The 24,734-nt window shown below is 37.3% G+C and overlaps 2 protein-coding genes across 2 annotated transcripts; both read right to left on the bottom strand.

Moving 5' to 3' along the window:
* Positions 1–716: 716 nt before the first annotated feature.
* Positions 717–9,206, bottom strand: api5 (apoptosis inhibitor 5). Its single transcript, XM_066668069.1, has 14 exons — positions 8,893–9,206; positions 7,693–7,854; positions 7,478–7,571; positions 7,200–7,265; positions 5,420–5,571; positions 4,877–5,083; positions 4,225–4,329; positions 3,823–3,912; positions 3,534–3,712; positions 3,133–3,226; positions 2,886–2,942; positions 2,677–2,765; positions 2,406–2,545; positions 717–1,947 (listed from the first exon to the last, which is right to left on the bottom strand). Exons 1-14 carry the CDS (start codon positions 8,962–8,964, stop codon positions 1,868–1,870), a joined length of 1,587 nt encoding a protein of 528 aa, XP_066524166.1. The 5' UTR covers positions 8,965–9,206; the 3' UTR covers positions 717–1,867.
* A 2,204-nt stretch (positions 9,207–11,410) lies between these two features.
* On the bottom strand, positions 11,411–20,829 carry prr5l (proline rich 5 like). Its single transcript, XM_066670011.1, has 9 exons — positions 20,280–20,829; positions 17,247–17,403; positions 16,271–16,351; positions 15,647–15,695; positions 15,377–15,434; positions 15,074–15,165; positions 14,838–14,972; positions 13,097–13,217; positions 11,411–13,001 (listed from the first exon to the last, which is right to left on the bottom strand). The coding sequence occupies exons 2-9, from the start codon at positions 17,363–17,365 to the stop codon at positions 12,622–12,624; spliced, it is 1,035 nt and encodes a 344-aa protein (XP_066526108.1). The 5' UTR covers positions 17,366–17,403; positions 20,280–20,829; the 3' UTR covers positions 11,411–12,621.
* Positions 20,830–24,734: the final 3,905 nt, after the last annotated feature.

The following is a 24,734-nucleotide window of genomic DNA, read 5'->3' as shown; positions in this document are numbered from 1 at the left end:
GTCAGAGACGGTAGCTGGGTTTATGTCTGTCATCCTCTAGTCCTTCACCAGTGGTCACTGGGTGCTTTGATTTGGCTTAAAAGTGTTTTCTTCTGAATCAGTGTTGGTGCTGGTTGAAGATTACAAACAGCTTAAAATATTCATTCTCATTCATTTATCTTCTGTACAGTGAATAAATTGTTCAGGAGATCCTCACACATACAAGATGCATCATCAAAAGGGACCAAGGCCTAAATCCACTTATTTATTCTACATAGGATAAGGCATTAGCCAGGTGAAATGGGAAAGGTCTAGTGCTGTTCCCTGGCTAGCTTTAACTTTTTTGTCATACCCATGTTGTCCAGCAAGAGAAATGCAAAGAAGCAGTGACATGTCAGGTTTTTTTTAACCAGTCAAAATATTTCAGAAATCAATAAGTAACATCACCTGGGGGATGATGAAGATGACATGAAAGTCAAGGACAAAGGAGGTGCATTCACAATGCATGTTTTTGTGTGTTTTTTTTAAGCGTCCTACAGTCATCTATATCCATGGGTTATCACCTCAACAGCAAAGCAAGGAGAACTTTAAACACAAATACACTTTACATCTTCATTAAATTTACTACATCGTTTGAAAATTTCATTAGGAATGGAAAAGTCAAGGCTTTTTCCTTCTCCTATATTTAAATTTGATATATATATATAAACACACACACACACACAGGTCATAAAATTGAAAATGTATTAACACAGACACAAACCCAAAGGTGTAGCAAAATTTGAGGAAGAAAACAAGACTTGTCAGGTTGCCTCAAATCTTTGCATTAAAATATGATTTTGTTGTTTATTCTGAATAAAGATTGGAAAGTGGTTAACAGCAATAACACTGTAATTGATTCAAATGAACAAGTCAATACTATTCACAGCCAATTTAAGAATGCCTTATTTTGCATGCATTTGACATGTTTATATACTTTTGAGTAGAAAACTAGAAACTTGAGGGCTTGCTTGTAATTGCATTAGTGTGAAAACGCAGTGAGGCCTTTATGAATCATCATTCATATCAAAAGACATCCCATTACTTGTAGCTAACTAGTTGTCACTGTAACCTTATGCAGAAGAACATAGGCTTTCAATTCTAATTTAGCTGAACTAGGACCGCTGGCAAGGAATCAAAACTATACAAATTAGCACTGCAACAAATCTTGCGCTTTTCCTTTTTTTTTAATCAAAAACATTTAAATAATTTCAAACTGCTGTAAAACATGCATGCAAAAAGTGGTCCAACTGATGTAAAAATAATAATCACTGCAATATCTGTAATGGATGCTAGCTAAAATGCTGTTCATTTGTATTTCACTAAAAACACTTCTCTTTAAAAACATACCAAAAATTAAGCAGAGCCCAAAGGGCACAAATGATTTGGTACAAACTTAAATAACTATTTCCAAAAATTACCAAACGATGACAACCAATTTGACTGGGACTAATTTATAATAAAATGTTTAAGGAAAACATGGTTGTATTTTACAAAGTCATGTGAAGACAATTTACCCAACAAAACCACAGGAAAAACTAAAAGGTTTTTATAAAAAGAAATACAAAGAATGTGTCACCATACAAAAACAATCCCAAATTACAACTCTGTAATGTTTTGCTCCACAAACATAAAATGAAATATGTTCCAAATAATATGTAGCAGACCTTTTATAACTACATTCTGGAACAAAAACAAATATGAGGGGAAAAATCATGGATGAAGAAAGCACAGAAGTGTGTGGAGACCAAGAGGGCTGATGTTTTTAGAACAGTGGAGATGTTGGCATGTGGCCGTCCTGCCAGGGGTGTGTGTGTGTGAGAGAGAGTAGAAATGTAGCTGTCCTTGTTCAGTAAATCCGTCCTCGACTTCTGTTTCCTCTTCCTCCAAAGCCTCGTCCCCGGCCACCTCTGAATCCTCCTCTTTGCTCTGCAAGTAAAAGCTCAGTTAAACATAGCCCAAACATGTCACGTAAAACCCATTAATCAATCAATTCTCTTCCACCAACTACCCAAGATGTATTAGCTTTGGTATGCTGTGGTATGAATGTTTAATTTTGAGCAGCAATGTCTCACTGTCAGCTAACCGAAAGTGTGAAACACTGGTTGGTTAAATATATCAACTACATTAACACTCATGAAAAACGTGTCAAAGATAGAGCCATTCTTTCTAAAGTTGTTTTTTTCCCCTCTTTCTCATGGTGTATAGCCTTATTGTAAATGAAAACTTTACAGCGACCTACAATGTATTTTAGCCCCAAAAAGGAATGTAGGGGGCAAGTATAAAATACAAGTTAGTGAATTTCTGAAAGACAAGGTAAAGTTAGTTTTTGAAGAGTATACTTAGCCCAACACACTAATCTCTACTGTCCAGATTATCAAACTCACCATAAGAAAAATTTCCAATTGTAGCACTGTACTTTCCACTTGGAGGGTTGTATATCTGCCGTGCATCTCTCCTTGGTAAAGGAGAAACTTTCTTTCCAACTGTTGCTGCACCAGTATCATCTCCAGACAGACGTTTCTGACTACAAGACACAATAAAAGGTCTCAGACAATTATGCATCACTAACCAAGGGAAATTTATACCAATCATTTTAAGACAAACCAAGTGTTACAATGCAACTGAAAGATTCAGTGGCTGGCATGAGAGGCTTACCCCACCACAGCTGCTGCCTCAGTCTTTTGCACAGGTTTCCAGGACAGAGTGACTGTGCTTTTGTAAGATGGAGGATTGTGGAAGAGGTCCTAAAAAAGTCAGTTAACGTTAGCAGGGAAACAAACCAGTGTTATTCAAACCTCAAGAGTGCAGCAGTTTTCTTAATATTTGTAAAGCTCTTGTGAAGCTTCAAAATCTTTTAACATTACCTTGATGAGGACATTGATGTTGTTGGTAATTTTCAAAGCCACAACTTTGATTTTATTCTAAGAGAAACAAAAAACATCCGAAAGTCAATATTCAGATCAAAATATTAACAGCTGTAATTACAGTAAAACAAACAAAAAAACATTTATACAATGAATTAAAAACCAGAACCTAGTGTATCATTCTGAATTATCAACATTCACAGACAACTTATCAAAAAGAGTCGTGGAGAGAATCACGTGACTGTACCTCCTCAGTCTTTAGCGCATCACCAGTTTTGCCTTGTAAAGCCACACGAAGTTGCCGAATGTATACTTGCAGTCCTCGAGCAAAATACTGTAGCCTGCAGATCCAGTAAATGAATACAATTACCACTTGTTTCTATAACTCCACACCCCACAGCAATGCTTCCAAATCATGTAAAATTTAAATTATATTTGACTAGACAACAAAAGTTACGTCAATGTTTTTTTTGTTTTTTTAACTACGACATGTCATAAGCTCCCTTGCTCTGTGCAACTGTATATTTTCTGATCAAACATTTATTCAATCCAGGAAAAAGAGCTGATGACATGTTAATTAAATGAAGCAGGCAGGTCAGAATACAGAAAAAACTAATGGGGTCAATCATGAAGCAAAGAGAAACTTGCCTGATCTTGAAGTCTTTTAACCTTTCACCATTGACCTTATCAATGAGGAAATCTGGTAACTTTTTGCCAAGTTGGTGAAAACTGAAGAGCAGACACTCGACATAACTGAACTGGAGCTTAGGTTCCTCATTTGCAGTGTTTTCTCCATTTTCTTCTTCAGGAGGCAGAGGCATAAACTCCTGAACACAAAAGACATACAGCCTAATTTATTCTCTTGCCATGCCTGCAGGTAAACGTAGACATTTTAAGGTTCTGCTGTCATTGTCTGTTAAAACCACTAAAATCTCACCAATAACTTTTCAAAAAGCATCATTAGGTTGGCCTCCAGTTTGTCCATGTCACCACAATATGGGCTCATCTCAGCCAAAAGCTTCAGGACCTGAAAAAAGAAAAGCGAGTCACAAAGTCAGTGTAAAGGATAATGGGGGTTGTTCATTGTAGCTATTCCAAAGCTTTGCAATGCATGTAGAAAACATGTACTTGAACATGTATACAGTAATTAAAATACAAATAGTTAAAAATAAAAAAGTTAAACATTCAGTTCCTAAAATCTGATTGGTTGAGCCATTCCGGATATTGTTGTAAATACTTGATATAACACCATGACATACTAAAAACAGTTTAATATTACTTAAAAAATGTAACTTCTGAATTTTTTTTTAATTTGACTGCAATACAAAAGTTCACTCACTTCAAGCTGGATGTCCAATTCTGCTACAGGGCTTGTCAGCATACTGAGGTTAGGAAGAACATGTTCACAGAAGTATGTCACAAATCGAGTGGAATGCACATTTTTCTGTGGAAATAAGGTAAAAGTTAATCATTTCTATATAAAAGAAAAAAATACATTTGTAAAGAATATGCTTCAAGATACCAACTGAAACGTCAGCAGCTTTTATATGTACAGCAACTGCTCAATATTAGTCTTAATATCATTGGTTGAAAAACATTCCTATAATCTTGTAAAGAGCATATTTGGAAAATTTTTGTTGATCTGAATCCAATTGTAATTATACACAGCCAATGAAATTAGAGCTACACATAACAAATTAATAAATAAATTAAAGAGGTAACACACAACATGGTGACACCAAAACAAAGTCCTCTGAAAATGGAGTGCATATATTTTAAGTGGTGTATAAATTTACACATGGCTAAATTTCAGGGCATCCTGAAGTTATAAAATCAGTCTTTGCTCTCATACTTGTATACAAGTCACTCAAAAGTGAGCAACATTCAGTGCAGATTTTGTAATGCCTTGGTACAGACATATTTCTTAGGCTAAGACCTTAGCAGGATTGTTGTCCTTGCAAACATAGCCAGTGTGAGAATTGATCTCTCACCGAGAAGAGTGGCAGTGCCTGGCGTGTGCACTGTAGGAGACGATCTACGCTGTCAGTGTCAGCAGGGTTGAGGGGCTGCTCCAAAAAGGCCTGTTCTACCACAAGTTCCACAAGCTGCTGCCTCCCACTCACTGTCTGCAAGTACTTCAAACTGGACAGTACCCGCATCAGCAGCACAAACTCCTCTCCTGTCACGTCCTCCAGTACCTGCACCACATTAGAATACAAGGGTAAATCAATTGTCTGTATTCTTCTTTAAAAATACAAATAAGAGTTACATCCTTGACTCTATCTGATTGAGCTAAACATTTTCATGTTATTTCCTAACTGGAATTCAATAAAAGGGAACATAATTGAAGTAAATTAATTAATTACATTTAAAAATAAATAGATAAATAAATATACACACATTTTATATATAAACTGCACTCTATTTCTTCCTGCCTGATTCTTTAGCATCAGTTCTCTAGACTTGGGAAATAATTCATTTAATTAAAAAAAAATCTTATTCTATACATTATATATCAATGCAAACCAGATAACCTTTTTAGTCTCTATGAAGACGTAGTCCTCCACCTCCTTGGTCAAGATGTCCTCTGGCATCGTCTTTAACTTTGTGGAAAGGAACTTTATTGCCCTTTCTCGTACAACATCCTCTCCTTGGAGAATCTGGCTAAACAGGCCTCCAAGAGTCCCTTAAAAAAACAAATAGGGCCATTGTGGTATTTTAAATTGTGATTTGACAATTTTACATATTACTGCTGTGATATACAGGTGCTGGTCATAAAATTAGAATATCATAAAGAAAGTTGATTTATTTCAGTAATTCCGTTCAAAAGGTGAAGGTTGTATATTACACTCTTTCATTACACACACAGACTGATATATGTGTTCTTTTATGTTGATGATTATAACTGACAACTAATGAAAACCCCAAATTCAGTATCTCAGAAAATTAAAATATTTTTCAATATTGGTTCAATATTGAAAACACCTGGTGCCACACTCTAATCAGCTAATTAACTCAAAACAATCACAGGGAAGACTGCTGACTTGACAGTTGTCCAAAAGACAACAATTAACACCTTACACAAGCAGGGCAAGACAAGAGGCTGGCTGTTCACAGAGCTCTGCATCCAAGTACATCAATAGAGAGGCAAAGGAAAGCAAAAAGAGGACAGGAACCTGGAGACAATTGTGAAACAAAACCCATTCAAAAATGAGGGGGAGATTCACAAAGACTGGACTGCAGCTGGAGACAGTGTTTCAAGAACCAATACACAGACGTATGCAAGACATGGGTTTCAGCTGTCGAATTCCTTGTGTGAAGCCACTCTTGAACAAGAGACAGCGTCAGCAATGTCTTGTCTGGGCTAAAGACAAAAAAGACTGGACTGCTGCTGAGTGATCCAAAGATATGTTCTCTGATGAAAGCAAATTTAGCATTTTCTGTGGAAATCAAGGTCCCAGAGTCTGGAGGAAGAGATGAGAGGCACAGAATCCATGTTGCTTGAGGTCCAGTGTAAAGTTTCTACAGTCAGTGATGGTTTGGGGTGCCATGTCATCTGCTGGTGTTGGTCCACTGTGTTTAAGGTCCAAGGTCAAAGCAGCCGTCTACCAGGAGGTTTTAGAGCACTTCATGACTCCTGCTGCTGACCAACTTTATGCATATTTAATTTTCCAACAGGACTTGGCACCTGCGCACAGTGCCAAAGCTACCAGTACCTGGGTTAAGGCCCATGGTATCACTGTTCTTAATTGGCCAGCAAACACACATGACCTTAACCTCACAGAGAGTATATGGGGTATTGTGAAGAGAAAGATGCAATCGCCAGACCCAACAATGCAGAAGAGCTGAAGGCCACTATCAGAGCAACTAAGGCTCTCATAACACCTGAGCAGTGCCACAGATGGATCGACTCCATGCCACGCCGCATTGCTGCAGTAATTCAGGCAAAAGGAGCCCCAACTAAGTATTGAGTGCTGTACATGTACATACATTTCATGTACATCAATATAAAAAAATCCTTTTTTGTATTGGTCTTAAGTAATATTCTAATTTGAGATACTGAATTTGGAGTTTTTAGTTGACAGTTATAATCATCAAATTAAAAGCAATAAACACTTGAAATATATCAGTCTGTGTGTAATGAATGAGGATAATATAAAAGTTTCACTTTTTGAATGGAATTACTGAAATAAATCAACTTTTTAAAGATATTCTAATTTTATCACCAGCACCTGTATACACACACACATGTTATTTGATAATGTAAATATTCAGGTTGTGAAACTAAGACAAAACTCAACAAAATGTAATTACCTTTTGGATCAATTTTAAATATGGAGATCAGCGCATTGTTTACTTGGTTGAATTCTGCTGAATCATCTAAATAAAATAAATAAAGATGAGTAGATACACAAATACATAAGTCTATAAATAAACCTTACAAATCTATGAAAACTGACTGTAACTGCACTGTAACATGTATTTTACTATAAAACATAGTCAATTAAAATGTTGTTAACTGTATGTAATAAATTGCCTAGAATAGAAATTAGACCAATTTAGACTGCCACAGAAGTAATTCTGTTCAATACCCGTTTGTAGTAACTGTGTAAGGATATCTGCCACTCTGGGTAAATTTTCTCCAGCAGCAAAGCGTGGGAGTTCTTTAATGGCCTGTCTGCGAATCTACAAAAGATAAATACAAAGAATACAATTATTACATACTTGTTATTGAAATAATTAGTGACTACAGGTCTTTCATTAAAATGGGGCTAGGGAGAAAATTATTTAGGTAATGGCATCTTACAGACACATCTTCGTCTTCACACAAGTCCAACTGGGCATTAATTGCTGCATCTGCTAGTTCTGGAAAACTGCTGAAGAATTTTGGAATGAACTGTGCAGCCAAACGCTTCTCCTTTGGGCCACCTTTCACACCATCCAGAATAACCTGGTAGGCATCTTTATGCTGAAATCACAAAAATCCCATCATTCACACACAGCTGCCATTAAAAAAAACCACACATTTCTGATAAATCTATGAATAAACCATCCCTCTGCAAATGCTAACTTGACAGGATTAGTTCATCAGATATTTGATGTAAGAAACCCTGGCTGTTTGAATTCACCCATTTTTTTAAAAAACACTACAATTCCAAAGCAGAAAGGCTGAGCCATGGTGTTGGCTACATGTTTTGCTCATGAGAACGTCTTTTACCATACAAAAATCACAAGGATGTGTTAATATGGTAAAAAAAAAAATAATAATAATTCTCACTGGAGGAGCATTTTAAAAACAAACAGGTCTGTGTTTAAAAGTGCGTTTTTAAGAAGACAAACGTCATATTAACACGGCATAATTTTCCCTTAGTACATATTGTAGTTTTTTTACATTTATAGTTAGTCATAATGGCACATCGCTCATAACAAACTTATATTAATATGATATATTATTATTATGATTATTATATTATTTTATATTAATATGTTGCTGTTGCTATCAAGAAGTGTATCAAAAAATACACATGCAAACACATTTTACTTTGGTCAACCTTATTTCAGTCGTTTTAATGATAACCTAATGATAGATGGTGTGTAACAGCGCCTCCACACTGTCATTGTCAGTTTAAGTCACAGCGGACTCATTAGAAGCAGCCATGTCTGTGCTAAGCTAACGACCCCACACAGAAACAGCCTGCATTTACTTCACACAGTCAAGCCGTCTGGTGGAGAGCTGAACACCACTAAACCAAGAAACCGAGTAGTTAAACTCGGGCTCAGTTGAGCTCCATTTATACTTCCGTCGGGAAGAACGTTTTAGGCGCGGATAATAACCGACCCCCGCCTGCCTAGCCGCGTTAGCAGCAGCAGGCCTCGGCGCTCTCATCTCCCTCATAACTTTCTGTAATATAGTAACTTCTCTGCACACCCCCACACCCCTGCTGTAAGTGTGTTATATTAGTATATTTATTGGAGTGCAGTGGAGGTTAGTTTCTGCTCCCCGCACCTGGCCGAGGTCCTCTTTAGCGTCCGCGAGAATGCCGTAGTTGCGGTAGAGCTCCTCCACTGTGGCCGCCATTAGCGCGAGAACCCGCAGCGAAAGTCCTGATAAGACTGGTTTTTGCAGTCAAGAATCCGTCTGAAAAAAAAACACCCAGACCCGCCTAAAAACACCCGCACATCAGTGCTCTACTATCCGCTGAGAGACACGAATAAGTCCGCTTTCCTGCAGTCAGCCCGCCTCTACAGCTCTACACTCGGAGAGACAGAGACACTGGAGCCCTTCCGCTCAGACTCACACAGAGAAAGAAACAATGTGGAGAGATCGCCACCTACCGGGGGGGAGGAAGCAGGACACACCAGCTTTTAGTGCATTGAACAAAGTCCCGAAACACATCTGTTCATCATCAACGTCATATTTAAATCTTATGTCCAAGAAAACAACCAACGCCGTATTTTATTTATTTATTTTGTTTTCCAAAAAAGGACATTGTGGTCGGAGTTCTTCGGAGTTGCGGCTGAGGTTCTTCAACCAGGCCCTTGCAAGTTGTAGGACCATATGGGCAGGGTGTGTGTGTGTGTTTAGATAGGAGAACGGTTAAATATCTATAAAAACATGTAACCTTAAATAAAATTAACATGAACACATAAATATTTATTCATTTAATAGCTACACGTATACATAATATCATTTAATTGAAACGTGTCTTAAAATTAATATGGGGGGGGTTAACACCTTTTAAATAATGTTATATATTTACACCGATGTAAAAATATTAATACTTAAAATAATTGTGTTTATTTACATTTGTGTTCTGGCATGTTTTATGCTGTGTTCAGTCAGCTGTGGTGGACAGTTATTGCCCAATGCTTGGTGTAGAAACAGGTACATGTAGACCAATAGTGGCAGTAAGAAGGCAAATATATTTTTCTTGATAATATAGTACGATAGAAATATAATTCCAAATAAATAAACACAATAAGTGTTATTATTTTGACCAGGGATAAGTAAACATGTCCTAAAGTATGCACACCTCTGAACATTGTAACATTGTTTATTTGTTAAATTATACATATAATGATAAACTGGGTGTTTGTGTAAAATGTACAGCACATTTAGTATTTTATTTGTCATGTACTTCCAATATGTTAAACTAAATATACAAATAAATGTTAAATTTACATTTGCCTTACGTACATTTATTCATCACAGAGGAGTGAAATTCAGTTTAATTATACTAAAGATTAGGAGTCTTGTCTGTGGATTTCCTTGGTGTAGTGTGAGGAGTCGGCTAAAATGGAGGTCAGGGGTCTTACTCTACTACTCTATCCTTTAACTTGCAGGGAATTAAAATAACATTTCAAGTTCCAATACTCACTAAAATGAAGGAACTGCTTTGCTCACATATTTTGAAAGCAAAAATCTTTCACTAATATAATTTACATTTTGTGTCAATTCACTTTTCTCAAGTACATTTTTGTTCAAGTAAATGTTCAGTTTTTACGTTTGAATTTGATCATTTTTATTTATTGTTTGTTTTTTTAATATAAATTGTGAATGAAAAAAATATCCATAAGGAAGGGGTTTATTGCTTAGCTTAGTTTTGCTTTTAAATAATATATTCTTACCTGAACGTGTGATTTACTCCATTTTCTTGTATGCTTTATTCAGTGGCACGGAGAACAGCATAGGGATTGTACTATTGTTCCTCCATTAGATGTCGCTGTAGCACCTAACAGTGACGACCGGGCTTTAGAAGTAATTTTGACAGATTACGTGTGAAATATGCTTGTTGCCTAAACTTTTCTTGTATTATTTTGTTTAACTTATTATACGCTTTTTATTATATCATATAATATTTTAAACAGTAACATTTTCTGCCTTGATATCGGGTGTCTGATGGTGAGCGGGAAGTCAGCTGCCTGTTTGACACATTGAATTCCGAACCCCTTACACCCGCCACCCCCGACAAAGTGAACTTTGACCTCTACTGAAATTGTGCAGCTACACCAATATTACAGCCTTTGATAGTTAATGTTTTCTAAAATTATTGACTGGCATTTAGAAATTAGTTATTAAAATCAATAATTTAACATTGAATTCCCTTAACAACTCAGAACCAAATAAAACACTATCACCCTTACCTTTAAATCTTATGTCTTTGAGCAGCACCTCCACCCTCTTCATCAGGGTCAGATTCCTCAGCTGCCACACAAAGGTTTCCCAGTAGGGGATCAGCATTCAAATAAGGCCACAAAGCTCCTTAACTCCTTATCTATTCTAGGAACACTGCATTGAACAATGTTTGGTTGTATTCCTGAAGGAAACGACCTCCACTTGTGAATAACTTAGAGTTGTAATCCACTACTATGTTACCAGAAAAGGAGATGCGTATCACCAGAAGGTGATTGAATGAAAAGCTTTAGTAGCTAATACAGTGTATCAAAGATGTCTTACCAATATTTCTTTTATGAAACACATTTTATATTATATATATAAAATTATTCTTTATTATTTTGTACTTAATCGTAAAATTACATTCACATAAAACATTCGCATGTAAACACTACATTTCAAACTTTAAATTCATCTTCAAATAAAATCACTCAATTTCCCTGGAACCAACTACTTCTTTTGCACTCCACCAAAATAAATTGTAAACAAAATAAAATGGCTTGAAACAAAGACATGTAAGGCCATGTATTTAAGATCTTAATCACACACATCTGAAGTCTCAATAAGGTTTTGTCTAATACCTAAATTCAGAGAATACTACTCCCATTTTTACTCCTGTTTGGTGATTTTTCCTGTCCAAAATTCACCAGATATAACTCAATTAAAGACAAAATTCTAACTTAAAACTTGCTGTGCTAAAATGACTGTAAGGCAGTATATAACAATTACAATTGTATCATGTTAACAATGCTAATGGCTAGATTAAAAAAAATCTAGACATTACCAGCAACAGCAAAATCCTAGATTGAAAACTTCCTTTAAATATAAAGTTTAGTATTTGTGGCAGATCAAAGAAATCACCAGGCATGCTGAACTACAATTCACAAGTCATGCACCCTGGCCTTACTGCAGCTATGTAAACTCTGTTAGCTCAGCAGGGCTGAAATTCCACAAAGCTTTGCCACTATCACAGCAGGAAAAATCCATGCTTCTTAGAGCACTGCATAGGAGGAATCTGAGCTTATAAGAGATTGCCTAAAGAGCTTTAAAAAATCCCTTATGCTTTATATGTTCAATTTGACCGAACAACTGCTCTTGAATAAAAAACATTGTATATGAGACACTACTGCAGAAAATTCAGGGTAGATCTTGCCTTGTTTAAAGAATTTGTACAGCTCCTTTTTTTATATGAGAAACGGTCAAATGTGCAAATATTTGCTCAGACATATGCTTAAGACACTGGTACAATCCACATATTCACAGATTTTGTTATGTATAACTCTCACTGGACACTTTTCAGTGGTCATTTTTGCCCATACTGTACTCAAAGTTTTTTGTGGTCCTCCATAGGACTGTGCTAGTGTGATTAATGAAAACCTGCAGTCTTGGTTATTCATGGGATGGGATAACATATGCTGCATCCTTGTATGGTGTTTATAATTAACATTTCTGTTTTAGTGCATACAACCTACTGTGAGTAATCAACACTGATTACCTGGGCTTTTGTTCAAGGGCACAACAGGGTATATTTTAAGGGAGTACCCTGTCCATTATGACATTTCAACTGGCCAGTTCACAGCTCATGTGAGCAGGGCTCTGCCTCTTCCGTGATTCTGATGCAGCTGATTGCGGATCCAGTATGACTGATTCACTGGTGAATGGCCTGGGGGAACCACATCTGCTGGACTTATTCCCTTGATTACATCTACCACCATCAGCATCCACAGATGTCATTCTGTTAGTGATAGAGAGAAGCTGGATGTCCGAGTGAACATTGGCGACTGTATGGCGTCGTACACCTCCGGTTCTCTCCAGGTATGCCTCACCCTCTTGTTCCACGAGAGGAGCCAGTAAGCACTCTGGAGAATAGTGTGTCACTGTGATCTCTGGCTGGCCAAAGTGTATCGATGACACCAATTTTGATTGTTCCAAATGACACTCTGGTGTAAAAGTGAGAAGGACATGTCTTATTCAGAAAGAGCATAATGGCTTGTTATGAGGGCAGCAGGTCAGATACTGCAATGTGAAAACTCACCTGAAGAGGAGTCTGTGTGGTTCACGTAGAGGTAGTTACTCAGGTAGGGTGAAATCACCTTGTCCACCAGTTTCTCCAGAAGGAAATACTCTTTACTCGGCCCTCCAGGTTCATGAATTCCCTGTTTTTAGAAAAGCATCCACACAGTCACTGATTCCATTCCATTCCTTTCTAACCATATGTCCTTATCACAAGGCAATAGGTATGAGACTGGTGTTTTGTTAAATACAATTGAAAATAAGAGTAAAAATGTTAGGAATTTAAAAAGAAGTTGACATATATAAAGCAGAGCATACTTAACCTGATTTGTCATTTTTGCTAAATTATTGATACAAACGGCCTACTTTAAAGGGGAAATTAATTTGAGGATCCGTAGCTCCTATCAACCTGTAACCTCTGATCTGCCTTTCAGAAAGCATGGGGGAAAATGAGTTGCTCTTATTTTGTGCTGTCTCTTATGTAGAGAGCAGGTAAGAGTTGGTGTCTTTGTTCCTGGGATCCTCCTACATTTGTAGAGTTTATTTCAAGGAGTAGGTGACATAATCAAGGAGGAGGGGGGAGTAGGTGGTGGTCTCCTACACTCCTCCAAACTTACACAGTGCTGAGCCCAGATTAAAAATGACAAGGCTCTATTCTCCCTATCACAGCTCAGTTCAGCATTACAATGATTTTGAAGGGAAAAATACTACTTAGTGTTCCTTTAAGACTTGTCTTGCCTCCTTGTCTGAGTCCCTCAAATCACAATTCTCTACACATGTTTATTCAAGAGTTCAAAGACAAAGTTATACAGAGCAAAACAAGGCCAATTAAATATTGTGAAAACAGTGACAGAGAAGATATAGCAGGAAAGACTCAAAACCAGCATTTCTTCTCCTTGAGCCCTATTGCTGGGCTCTTTGGAACAGGCACTAAAACTGGTCACTATGAAGAAGCTCTTTAGACAGGGGAGAACAAGGCTGTGTTTTTTTATCTTTCTGGTATTTTGACCAAAGTATGTCACAAATTTAATTAAAACCCCAGAGAACTGCGTTAACTTCTGCAAAAGGGAAATAATATGTCTTATTTAAAAGGAATTTGGTTATTTCTTGGTCACTTGCTAATGTAATTGCTTTTAAAATTCAAAAGGTCATATTACTGGAAGAAAAATAAAAAACCACAGTAAGTGCTCTGACTGACAGTACAGACTAAATTTAACACATGTGAATGTGTGAGGTGACTCATTCACCCAGTCACCCATGTCAATGGCAAATATGCCTGTGGCATTTAGAACATCAGTACAGTAACAAAATATTTTAGAGAAAAAAAAAGTGAGCTTTTTGCAAAGGTCCATTAAAGAACAGAGTACAGAGTAACAAAATATATTTGACCTGTAAATAAAGCCTGCAACAGATAATGGGGACAATTTGCATACAAAAATGTATATCCCTTGTAGATCCTTTTACAAGCACTGCTATTTTCTGCATTGCTCTACTTCAGCAAAATAGTATGGGCCAGTTTCCCAGACATGGATTAAGACTTGCAGTGCCAATGTTGAATCAGCACTGGAAATTCTTTCTAATACTAGGTTAGGTCTAATCTATGTCTGTGACACTGGCTCTTTTATAATCAATATCGATATCAATATCAAGGGTATTACACATGGTTATCAAGTACATGTTTTAAAAGCTGTATCAGTCCAATATTTTTTTAAATAATCTGCAAAAGCACAATGTTCATGTAGTTTATTCACAGAAATCCTCACCTGCAGTATGAGCAGCATCTGTATTATAGCAGGAGGATAAGAAGCAGTATGAAGCTTGTTTTCTAGAGGGAGCTTCAGCAAAACCAGGTCCCTGAAACCAAGTAAAGCCATCTGCCTCACTGTCAGCTCTTGACCCTGCACGCACACCAAATTTTAAAAAAATCCACAACCAGTCTCATTGTCCATTAACTGGCACAGCTTAACAACAAACATGGTGAATGACACTGCTCAGTTACCTGTACAGGATAGAATATGGCCTGAAGCGTTGGAAGGATCTCAGTGAAAAATGCTATCCATATCTCAGACAATGCTTGGAGCCAGTTTTCATCTGGGCAGAAAAAAAACAAAGACAGAGTAGTATCATATTACATTTTACTAGTCTTGAGTTTTCTCAAGACTAGAACATGTAAGGACCTGAAAGGTATTTGAAAATACAGCTTCTGTCCACTACTCGAAACAGCTGTATGAAAATATAATATCCTAAACACATAAAAGAAATGTGTAAAATTATTATAATGGCTACCCTTTTCAATGCTCACCTTTATGAAGCTGAATTTTCTCTAATATATGTGCCAAGCCTTTGTTTAAGAGCTGATCCTATGTGAAATCAAAGAAAGCATTAAAAGAAATTCAGCACATTTTACTGCTTTACTAACTGATGGATGTTTGTGATACTTCAGAATATCTTACAAATTTGTATGGATTCATAAAAGCAGATATTATCAGAGCACCGGTAAATCAGTTAATGGTTCAGTGCTTTTATTTATGGCGCCATTCTTCTGACATTCTGTGCAGTAATGACACCTCACCTGAAAGTATTCTGTGATGAAGGAACCCAGTTCTGTCCTTTGAAGCCACCTGAGAACACAAAAATATAGTTGAAAAAGTTATATCATTTTGGTAATCCTTTAAAATAATTTAAATATAAAAGATCTTGGTGATTTGGGCCAGGACTCGTTTAACAAATTAATAAATTATCATTTTTCAAAAATTACATTGCAACTTCTTCAACTTAAAAGCAGATTTAGTTGTTTAATTCAGGCAAACAGCACAATTTATTTCCATACTGTGACATATCTTCAAGTAAAACAAGGTATTATGGAGGGTATCTGAGCTTGTCATGATGATAGCTAGATGGTTGGAGTGAAATGATGTAAATGATAATGTAGCATAATACTAGCCAATCTTTGCTTTTGCTCAGCTGTTGGCTTGTTGTGACAGTACCATGAACTCTATGAGGTTTTGAGATGCATAAAAGTCACTTCACTTCAGTCCAACATAAAATAAATATAAAGACGTTGTCTTTTAAAGAGTATGAGATTTTGAACACTGCTTAGTATGATCAGGGACCTCAACGTACAAGGTGCAAAATGTCAATATTGATTTAAAGTTGTTATTAATTTTCTCATTCTTTTTTATCCTGTTTCACCTACCTGATGCTTTCATTCAGATTGTACAGCTCATTGGTCTGAAGCCCTCCTCCTTGGAACACTTTGATAACAGCTGTTTGTACACTGCAAAACATATCAGATGAATCAGTCCTTACATAAAGAAGGAAAGCGAGTATGTTATTTACCTTTTTAACATGGAAATTCCAGCATCAACCTATCAAGTAAATTTGCATGGTCATGCGTAGTCTTCCCAGAAGTGTCTGAACCATCTCAACTGAATGCAAATCCTCTCTGTGGTGCTGACTAAATGTGGATATGTACATTTCCGTTTCCATAGTCTAAATCTTGAAGCTTGATGACATGGCCTTTTCGGCCATGAGCCCACCACATCTGAATAACATCCTGCTCCAGACTTCCTGAAAGAGGGGCAGCAGCAGCCTTGTTTCCAAAAGGAAATAAAAAAGGCAAAAAGTGGGGGCTACTTTTTCTTTATCATTTGCCTAATTACAAAATCAAATAGATTTGCATTATATACTTTTAGACAGAACATATTTGCTCTCACACAAGAAAAGTACCTCTGAAATATTATTAACACACCACCCAAATACAGAGGAAAGAAGTTGGGGGAAAACCCATAAAACATTCTTTTCCTTATAAAGTAAACAAATGTAACAGTGCTTCCATGTAGCTTGGTAGCATGGCTGCTTCACCAATAAATACATAGAAAATATAATGGCCAGCTGGCCTTCAAAAAAAGTCTAAAATATAAAAATAAACAGCAACATCAAACTGAATTTTTCATATGGTGATGACAATACAGAACATGCAGATTCTGATAAACTTCCTGAACAGAGATGTAATGTTTCGCAAATTCTAGAGATTAAAAGATACAATGACAGAGATAATGCTTCCTTGTATTCTTTTTTGTGTATTAATATTGCTAGGCCTTTCTGTTTGAAGAAATATTTAAAAACAATATGTCATTCTGTGTGTGTGTGTGTGTGTGTGTGTGACCTACCTGTTCCAGACACTGGCGTTAGAAAGCTGCAAAGTTGGGGAGCTGGCGTGAAAGCGGGCCAGGTCTGACAGCACCGGTGAGCTCATGAAGCGTGGCCTGTGCCGCCGAAAAGATCCCATCGTGCAATGAGAGTGAGGGCCACCAAATAACAGAAGAACTGTGGAGGCAATTATTTATGATACTGAAGAGTCAGTGATGAGGAGGGATCATGGTGTGATTATTTTCTCATGTGACATGTGTGCTTGTATGAGAGAAAGTGGTTATGTAGATATGAAGAAGCCTCTCTTAAGGGTGTTGTTGTCACAGCATGTTCTGAACAGACTCAAAAAGACGCTCGCGTGTCATACCGAAAGCCACACAGAGCTCCAATGCAGCAGAGCTCATTTCCTTTTGATGTGTAGTCTTCAAACTTCCTGCCTAAACTCTGCATTACGGGGCTCTCAAACAGCGTGAAAACAAAACCAATGCCCTCTTTTCTGAGAAAAAAAAAAAAAACATAACAAAACAAAAACCTACTGACATCTATGGCGTATACAGCACATGCTACAATTTCTATAATTATGTGTCTATATAATCTGTGTACACAAGACATTTTGCAGTTCACCAGCAGAATGATATTCTGTAAATAACAGCTGATGCTGCTGATGCATGTGAAGGTGTCAACAGCTGCCTCCCTAACACATGCATGCATATTCAATGAATGTGCTGTAGATTTCTGATTCAGGCCATACTGCTCACACATAGCCAGGATGTTCCCCTCCTTGCCATGTTACAGTTCAGTCCCACACACATCTGACACCAGCATATGAGCCCCAAAATTAAGGTTATGTATTTGCAAAGGCTTCCGCTTTTAAAAAAAGGGATGATTTAAAGAAATATTCCAGCATCTATCAAGCGAATCTCTGAGTGTGTCATCTGTAGCATACAGACAATACTTTGCCTGCACATAGAAAAATCCGACTGACCCATTTATACACTCATCATAGAAATCAGAATTGACACATTGGCATCCATCATGACTGGATTTACCCTCAATTTGTTTTCTATTGTTTTACTTAGAAAAAGAACATAGAAAAATGTGGGCATAGTCTTGGAATTAAAACATAATATTTGATTGTAATGAAGTAAGCAACACTCCCGATACATCTTAACTTCACAATGTTGGTGGAGTGGTAATAATACAGCTCAAAACAAGAGTTAATATAAAACCTATCAAATATTTCCAACCAGTTAACAATCTGATACATTATACACTGATGAACTTCTTGACGGCATAATGAGTATGAATAAATACGTCACACAGATTTGCTTGCCATCTGTTAATTATGGGCATATAAGCCAAATAAGATGGGCAACAGAACTGACTCCCACTGCCGTTGATTCATAAGCTGCTTTCTGTCTCTGGACTGTCTTGGGAACATGCTTTAATTATGGCCTTGGAAAACACATCAATGTGGTAATACACCCCGGCGCAGTACTTTACTTCATAAAGCCTCCTGATTTCAGTTAGGAGTTATGGTTGGCACTTTGTTCAGAGCTGGATCTTTATTGCGTCAATGACTGATGTACATCACAGTCATGGGAAACTACTCAAGGGGGTTAAGTTTGTTAATGCAATTAAGCATGTGTGCTCTACAGCTGCAGATGGATTTTGTGGAGATGTCATTAGTGTTGGTCAACTCAGTGGGTTTCTTCACCATACCCAACTCCACTTGGATATCTGGCCACTCGCCTACAGCTCGAAAGCTCCAATCGGCAAGTGGCAGAGTTGCTTCCTTAAGTGTATGAGATAAGAAACTCTGGCTGTCTGAATTTGTCCATTTCAGACCCTCTTTGAAACACACCAGTTTCACTGTGGAATTGTTCAGCTGTAATGCTGACATTTTATTTTTACGGATGGTACACCTTCTAGCAAATACCCCTGACATGGACATGTCAACAAGGTAATTAATTGGATTTTCTCTGAAGAGGATCTTTAAAAGAAGCTTGTCCTTTTCTCAGGAAGTCTAATGTACAGACACATTTATTATAAATGGAGAAAATTCTACTGTTGGGGCATGGGCTGCACCACTGTTTGAATTGTGGGCAGACGCGTCTATCCCATTAGATGTGTAGAAACTCAGACAAGATCCATATAAATATTATAAAATATATAAGCAATTAACTTTGTAGTAGCCACGCAAAGCCTAAAACATTCTGCTTTTCTAAAGCACAATAATTACACCACTATTTTTCAGTCTGACACTTGTCCAACTTTTTAAGGCAAAAACCTGGTGATACCTAATAAAAATATTCTCTGTTGGCTGTTAATCACAGGTCTAACTCCATACTCTGAATCTGTTTGCTGAATGAATGTGAAGGTATACAGTTACATGTCTGCTAAGCCATGTTAAGGCAGTAGGTGATTTTTTGTTTTTGGTAACAATTTCTAACCATGTCATTTTTATGAACAAAGATGTGTTTATAGGTATTTTATTGATAGGAAGAGGGGAACTTTAAGTTCAATAGCTACTTTTTAAAAATGCTCTTTAATATTACATTTGTTTTAAATACATTGTCTCTGCACTTGCATACAAATAACACATTTATATGCACAGTCATCAACAACAGTGGGATTTTCAGTCAGATCTGAAAACCTGTTTTCAAGTACTCAGCATTTTACATCAAATCAATATTTTGTAAATCAGTACACAAAATGATTTCTAAAATTGTGACAATTTCAAGATATATTCGAACACAAGCCTTTTATAAACAAGACCCCATTACTATGAGTTTGTACTAAGGTCTTGTAGGGTCAAGGAAGTTATGCACAATGATATCCATGGTCTACAGAAATAAAACGGCCACTTCTAAGTGTAACTTTAAAAAGCGAGTTAGTAGTGGAGGAACTAATAAAAAACCCGTTAAGGTTTTAACGAGAGGATATAAAACACTGGGACATTAACACTGCTCTACTTTGCATAATAAGTAGTCTGTTTAGAAACAAAGCGCCTGAGAGCATGAATGTGTAAGCCAACACAACACCACACTCACCACTTTTTTTTCTCACCGACTCCTCGTCGAGGTCCAGGGTCAAGCGGGTTCAGTTCGCTCCGTTCACCGTACACTTCTCCCTCAGGACCCAGAGCGTCCGGCGCCACTGCTCAGGCGGTGAGGAGAAGAGTCAAGAGAAGAAAACAGAGGGGGTGAAGAAAAGCATGAGGTGATGTGAAAGCCCGCCAGTCGAGTCCTCCATAAGCCCGAGCCCTCAACAAGAGGGCGGAGTCTGGAGCTCAGCTCATTCACTCTCCACTCACACGCCGAGAAATAACACCGCGGACACGCAAAGTGTATGTCCCCCTCTCGCCCTGCGCCCTCATTAAAAGAGAGACTTTGTTGTTGTTAATTGTTGGACTTTTCTCGTGTTGTTGCTTTTTCGTTTAGGATGTAGTGTGTATCGCTCTTCTTTCTGTCCTGTGAAAAAGTTTTGTTATCACACTATACGCTTTTCATGTGAAGGGAGTGTGACCGGGGGGTCAGTCCTCACACAGCTCCAGAGCTCTGAGGTGGTTGTGGGTTCAACTCTGTCTCGTGGCACTGTCTGTGAGGAGCTCTGTGTGTTCTTCTCGTGTACGCCTGGATTTCCTCTGGGTGCTTTCCCCCGCAATACAAAAACCTGACGGTAGGTGGGCGTGGCTGTGCAAAGTTGTCTGTCCGTAGGCGTGAGTGAGTCTGTGAGTGTGTGATGCCCTGTGATGGGCTTGTGCCCTTTCCAGAGTGTGTTCCTGCTTGTACCCATTATGTTTGATTAGACTACAGATCATTAGCATGAACATCGACATGTATTAACATTTTTCACTATTAATTTTAGGACTAGCATTACATTGACTAGCATACTACCATTACAGAGTAATATTAACATTATTCATTAATGAATTACTAAGATTAACATTATCGGTGTTAACGGCGGTGCAGCAGGTGGTGTCGCAGTCACACAGCTCCAGGGACCTGAAGGTTATCGGTTCAAGTCCCGCTCCGGGTGACTGTCTGTGAGGAGTTGGTGTGTTCTCCCCGTGTCCGCGTGGGTTTCCTCTGGGTGCTCCGCTTTCCTCCCACGGTCCAAAAACACACGTTAGTCGGTGGATTGGCGACTCCAAAAGTGTCCGTAGTGTGTGTGTCTGTGTTGCCCTGTGAAGGACTGGCGCCCCCTCCAGGGTGTATTCCCGCCTTACGCCCAATGATTCCAGGTAGTCTCTGGACCCACCGCGACCCTGAACTGGATAAGGGTTACAGATAATGGAAGGATGGATGGAACATTAACTCATTGTCGACTAGCATTAGCGTTACTTAGAATTACAATACTACTCAATGTTAGACTACAGTCAAGTCAACCTTTATTTCTAAAACGCATTTAAAGAGCACAGAGCCCTGTCAAAAACCAGACTAAAACAGCGAAGGAACTGAGATATAAAAATAACTCTATCAAACTAAAACTGAGATAACATTAAAATTATACTTGCATACTTGGACAACTTAGACATTACTTAGATAGAATCAATGTAATAATAATATTAGAACAGCCATAACTTTACTTAAAATAGAACAGAATATCATTAACAATAGAACAGGATGAACATTTAACTACCATTAGCATTACTTAGAAACGTTAAACAAACTACAATTACTTAGACTAGAATGAACCTTACTTAGAATATTTAGACTTGCCTAACCTACCTAGGCATTAGACTAGCATTAAAGTGACATAAACTAGCATGTTACTTAGACTAGGATTAAGTCAGTGTAACATAAGACTAGCGTAGAATACAATAGCATAAAAATGTCTGTGATTCGGCTTTTGCTGTAAGCAATCACCACTCCCCACCTAAATCCTAAGGGCTTCCTTGAAGTGTGCACTCTGATGACATGTTGTTGAAGGGTGAGCAAAAGGGGTATTTATGTGTTCAAGGGGTTGTTGAGGACAGAACTGGGACACACTTTGCCTCGCACCCCTTTAGCTGTGTACAGCATTTACCTCGGTGTGCCACTGATTTGGGCTCAGCATTAGTGTTGAGTTATTTAATAAGGTGGCTTTGAATTGACTTATCTACATTACATACAGGACTGTTTTATCATTCATTGTCTGTAATTGCTTATCCAATTCAGGGTGTACCTATGAGCCTACCCATATTCACTGGTGCGCAAGGTGGGAACACACCTCGAAGTTGGCATCAGTCCTTCACAGAGCGATACACACACACACACACAAATTGACTCACATCTATAGACACATTTGAGTCGCCAATCCACCTACTAATGTTTTTTTGGACTGTGGGAGGAACCAGGAGCACCTGGAAGAAACCCACACAGACATGAGGAGATAACACCAGACTCCACACAGACAGTCACCTGGAGCAGGGCTTGAACCCAGAACCCCAGGTCCCTGAAGCTGTGACGAATTTGTAAACTATTTACTCCCCTACTTCATACATATTGCCATGGTGCTGCTAATTACTTGAACCCACCCCCTGCTCCCACCTATTGCAGCCATCCTGACACAGCTGTTCTCTTAAAAAAAACAAAAACAAACAAACAAAAAAAAAACTATATATTTAAACCAAAATGTGTTCAACTTACTAAACCTCACTTAGATGGTCATTAATACACTTTAATAGACAAGCATTAACACTATTGACATGTACTACTAGTATACTTGTTGTGAGATTGGCAACAGGTGAATGTTATGTAATGCCCTTAGGGCAATATAGTTCATATTGGGTCATGGTCATAATAAATTGGGCAGATACTGATATGAAAAGGACAGAAAACAATACTGGCAGCTTGTGAGAATTCCTGATGGGTTCCAGTCCACATTGGGCACTGGTGGGGATATATAATGCACAGGAATGACTCAGTAATGTGTGGGAATGAAATGTTTGAAATATATATTTTCTCCATGCCTTTTCCCCATGACTTCTAAGCATTATTAAATCATTCCCACAACTTCATTTCCACGTTTAATGGGTCATTTACATGCCTTATTAAGACCTTTCCACACAAAATTAAATGGTTCCTATTCATTATTAAGTATTTCCCACACACCATTTAATAGTTTACATCCTATGCATTATTAAGTTGTTCACATGTCTTATCTATCTATCTATCTATCTATCTATCTATCTATCTATCTATCTATCTATCTATCTATCTATCTATCTATTTATTATAAAGTGATTGCACCAACATGTCTCCATTCATTAAAACCAAAAGTGCTATGATTAAAGGGATAGTTCACTTTATTTAATTTGGAGACAATTTACCAATTTAATTACCATCAGTTAATTTGTCAATATTACATTTCTGTAAAAATATAAAATAAACAGATTCTCCACAAGCTCATGGTTTTAAATTAAGTAATGTACATAAGTTATATACACTGTACTCAAATATGAAATAATGTGAACTTCCTCTTTAATTCCTTTATTTTGGTGTCAAGAGAACAAGACAATCTAAACTCTGCATCCTCAAAATCATTGTTCATCGTGAAAGGGAAAATACAAATTTTAAAAAGAAGCCACAATCAAGTATCACTCAAGAGTTCTAGTATTTATCTCTATTTATTTCCACATGTAAGATACATCATCAGGGTTTTCATGTCTTTCATCTAAAATATATTGTTACTGATTTAAGAGTGGTGTAGGCATGTTTACAACAGAAGGAATAATTGTCCTTTTTTCATTTTGGCTGGAGTCAGTTTGTATCAGCTTTTCACTGCTGTTGAGGAATATTTTAATGCACTCTGTTCACACATTGTTGCTTTGCAGGTGGGTACAACTCTTTAGACAAAACTTAGGAATACTTGACTGGCTACAGTTTTTATTGCAGCTGAGCTTTTACACAAATGATTATTATTTTAACTAAATATTCTATTATTCCTCACTGCACATAAATCGACCACATGAAGCATCAATTTTCATGTTTGTCAATGCCTACTGACATCTCTTGAATGAGTCAAACTGTTTAAACACTTGTTCTCCAAAAATGAATGGATTTTTTTTTAGTCTTATATGTTTATATTTAAAGCTTAAGGAACAAGTAAACAAAAGGAAATAGAATAGTTTCGTATTAACAGAAACAAGGCCAACTGGTGTTTATAAGCAGCAAAATAAACATATATGAAACATAATATGCTAATGTCCAAATACAATATACAGGTCTGTTAATATACATCATTGTATTTAATATTAAACTATTATTACATTATATAATTTATCATATTCAGATAATTCTCAGATAATTTCTTCATGGACCAGGTCATGGTGTGGCTGGGTTAATTTTGGACAGGCAAAAATGTGACAGCTTCAACTGAAGTTTGGACATTTAAGAATTTCACATTTGTCACAGTTTGCAGACACACCCTGACACTCTCAAGATTCCTTGAGTAGCACTCATTGCTAAACCACATCTACACCATATTACACACAGCTGAACATCTTATGTGGGGAGATTTTA

Source organism: Hoplias malabaricus, chromosome 4 (assembly GCF_029633855.1).
Source record: "Hoplias malabaricus isolate fHopMal1 chromosome 4, fHopMal1.hap1, whole genome shotgun sequence".
NCBI lineage: Eukaryota > Metazoa > Chordata > Actinopteri > Characiformes > Erythrinidae > Hoplias > Hoplias malabaricus.
Note: the sequence above shows the minus strand (reverse complement) of the source record. Positions and strands in the feature narration are given on the sequence as shown.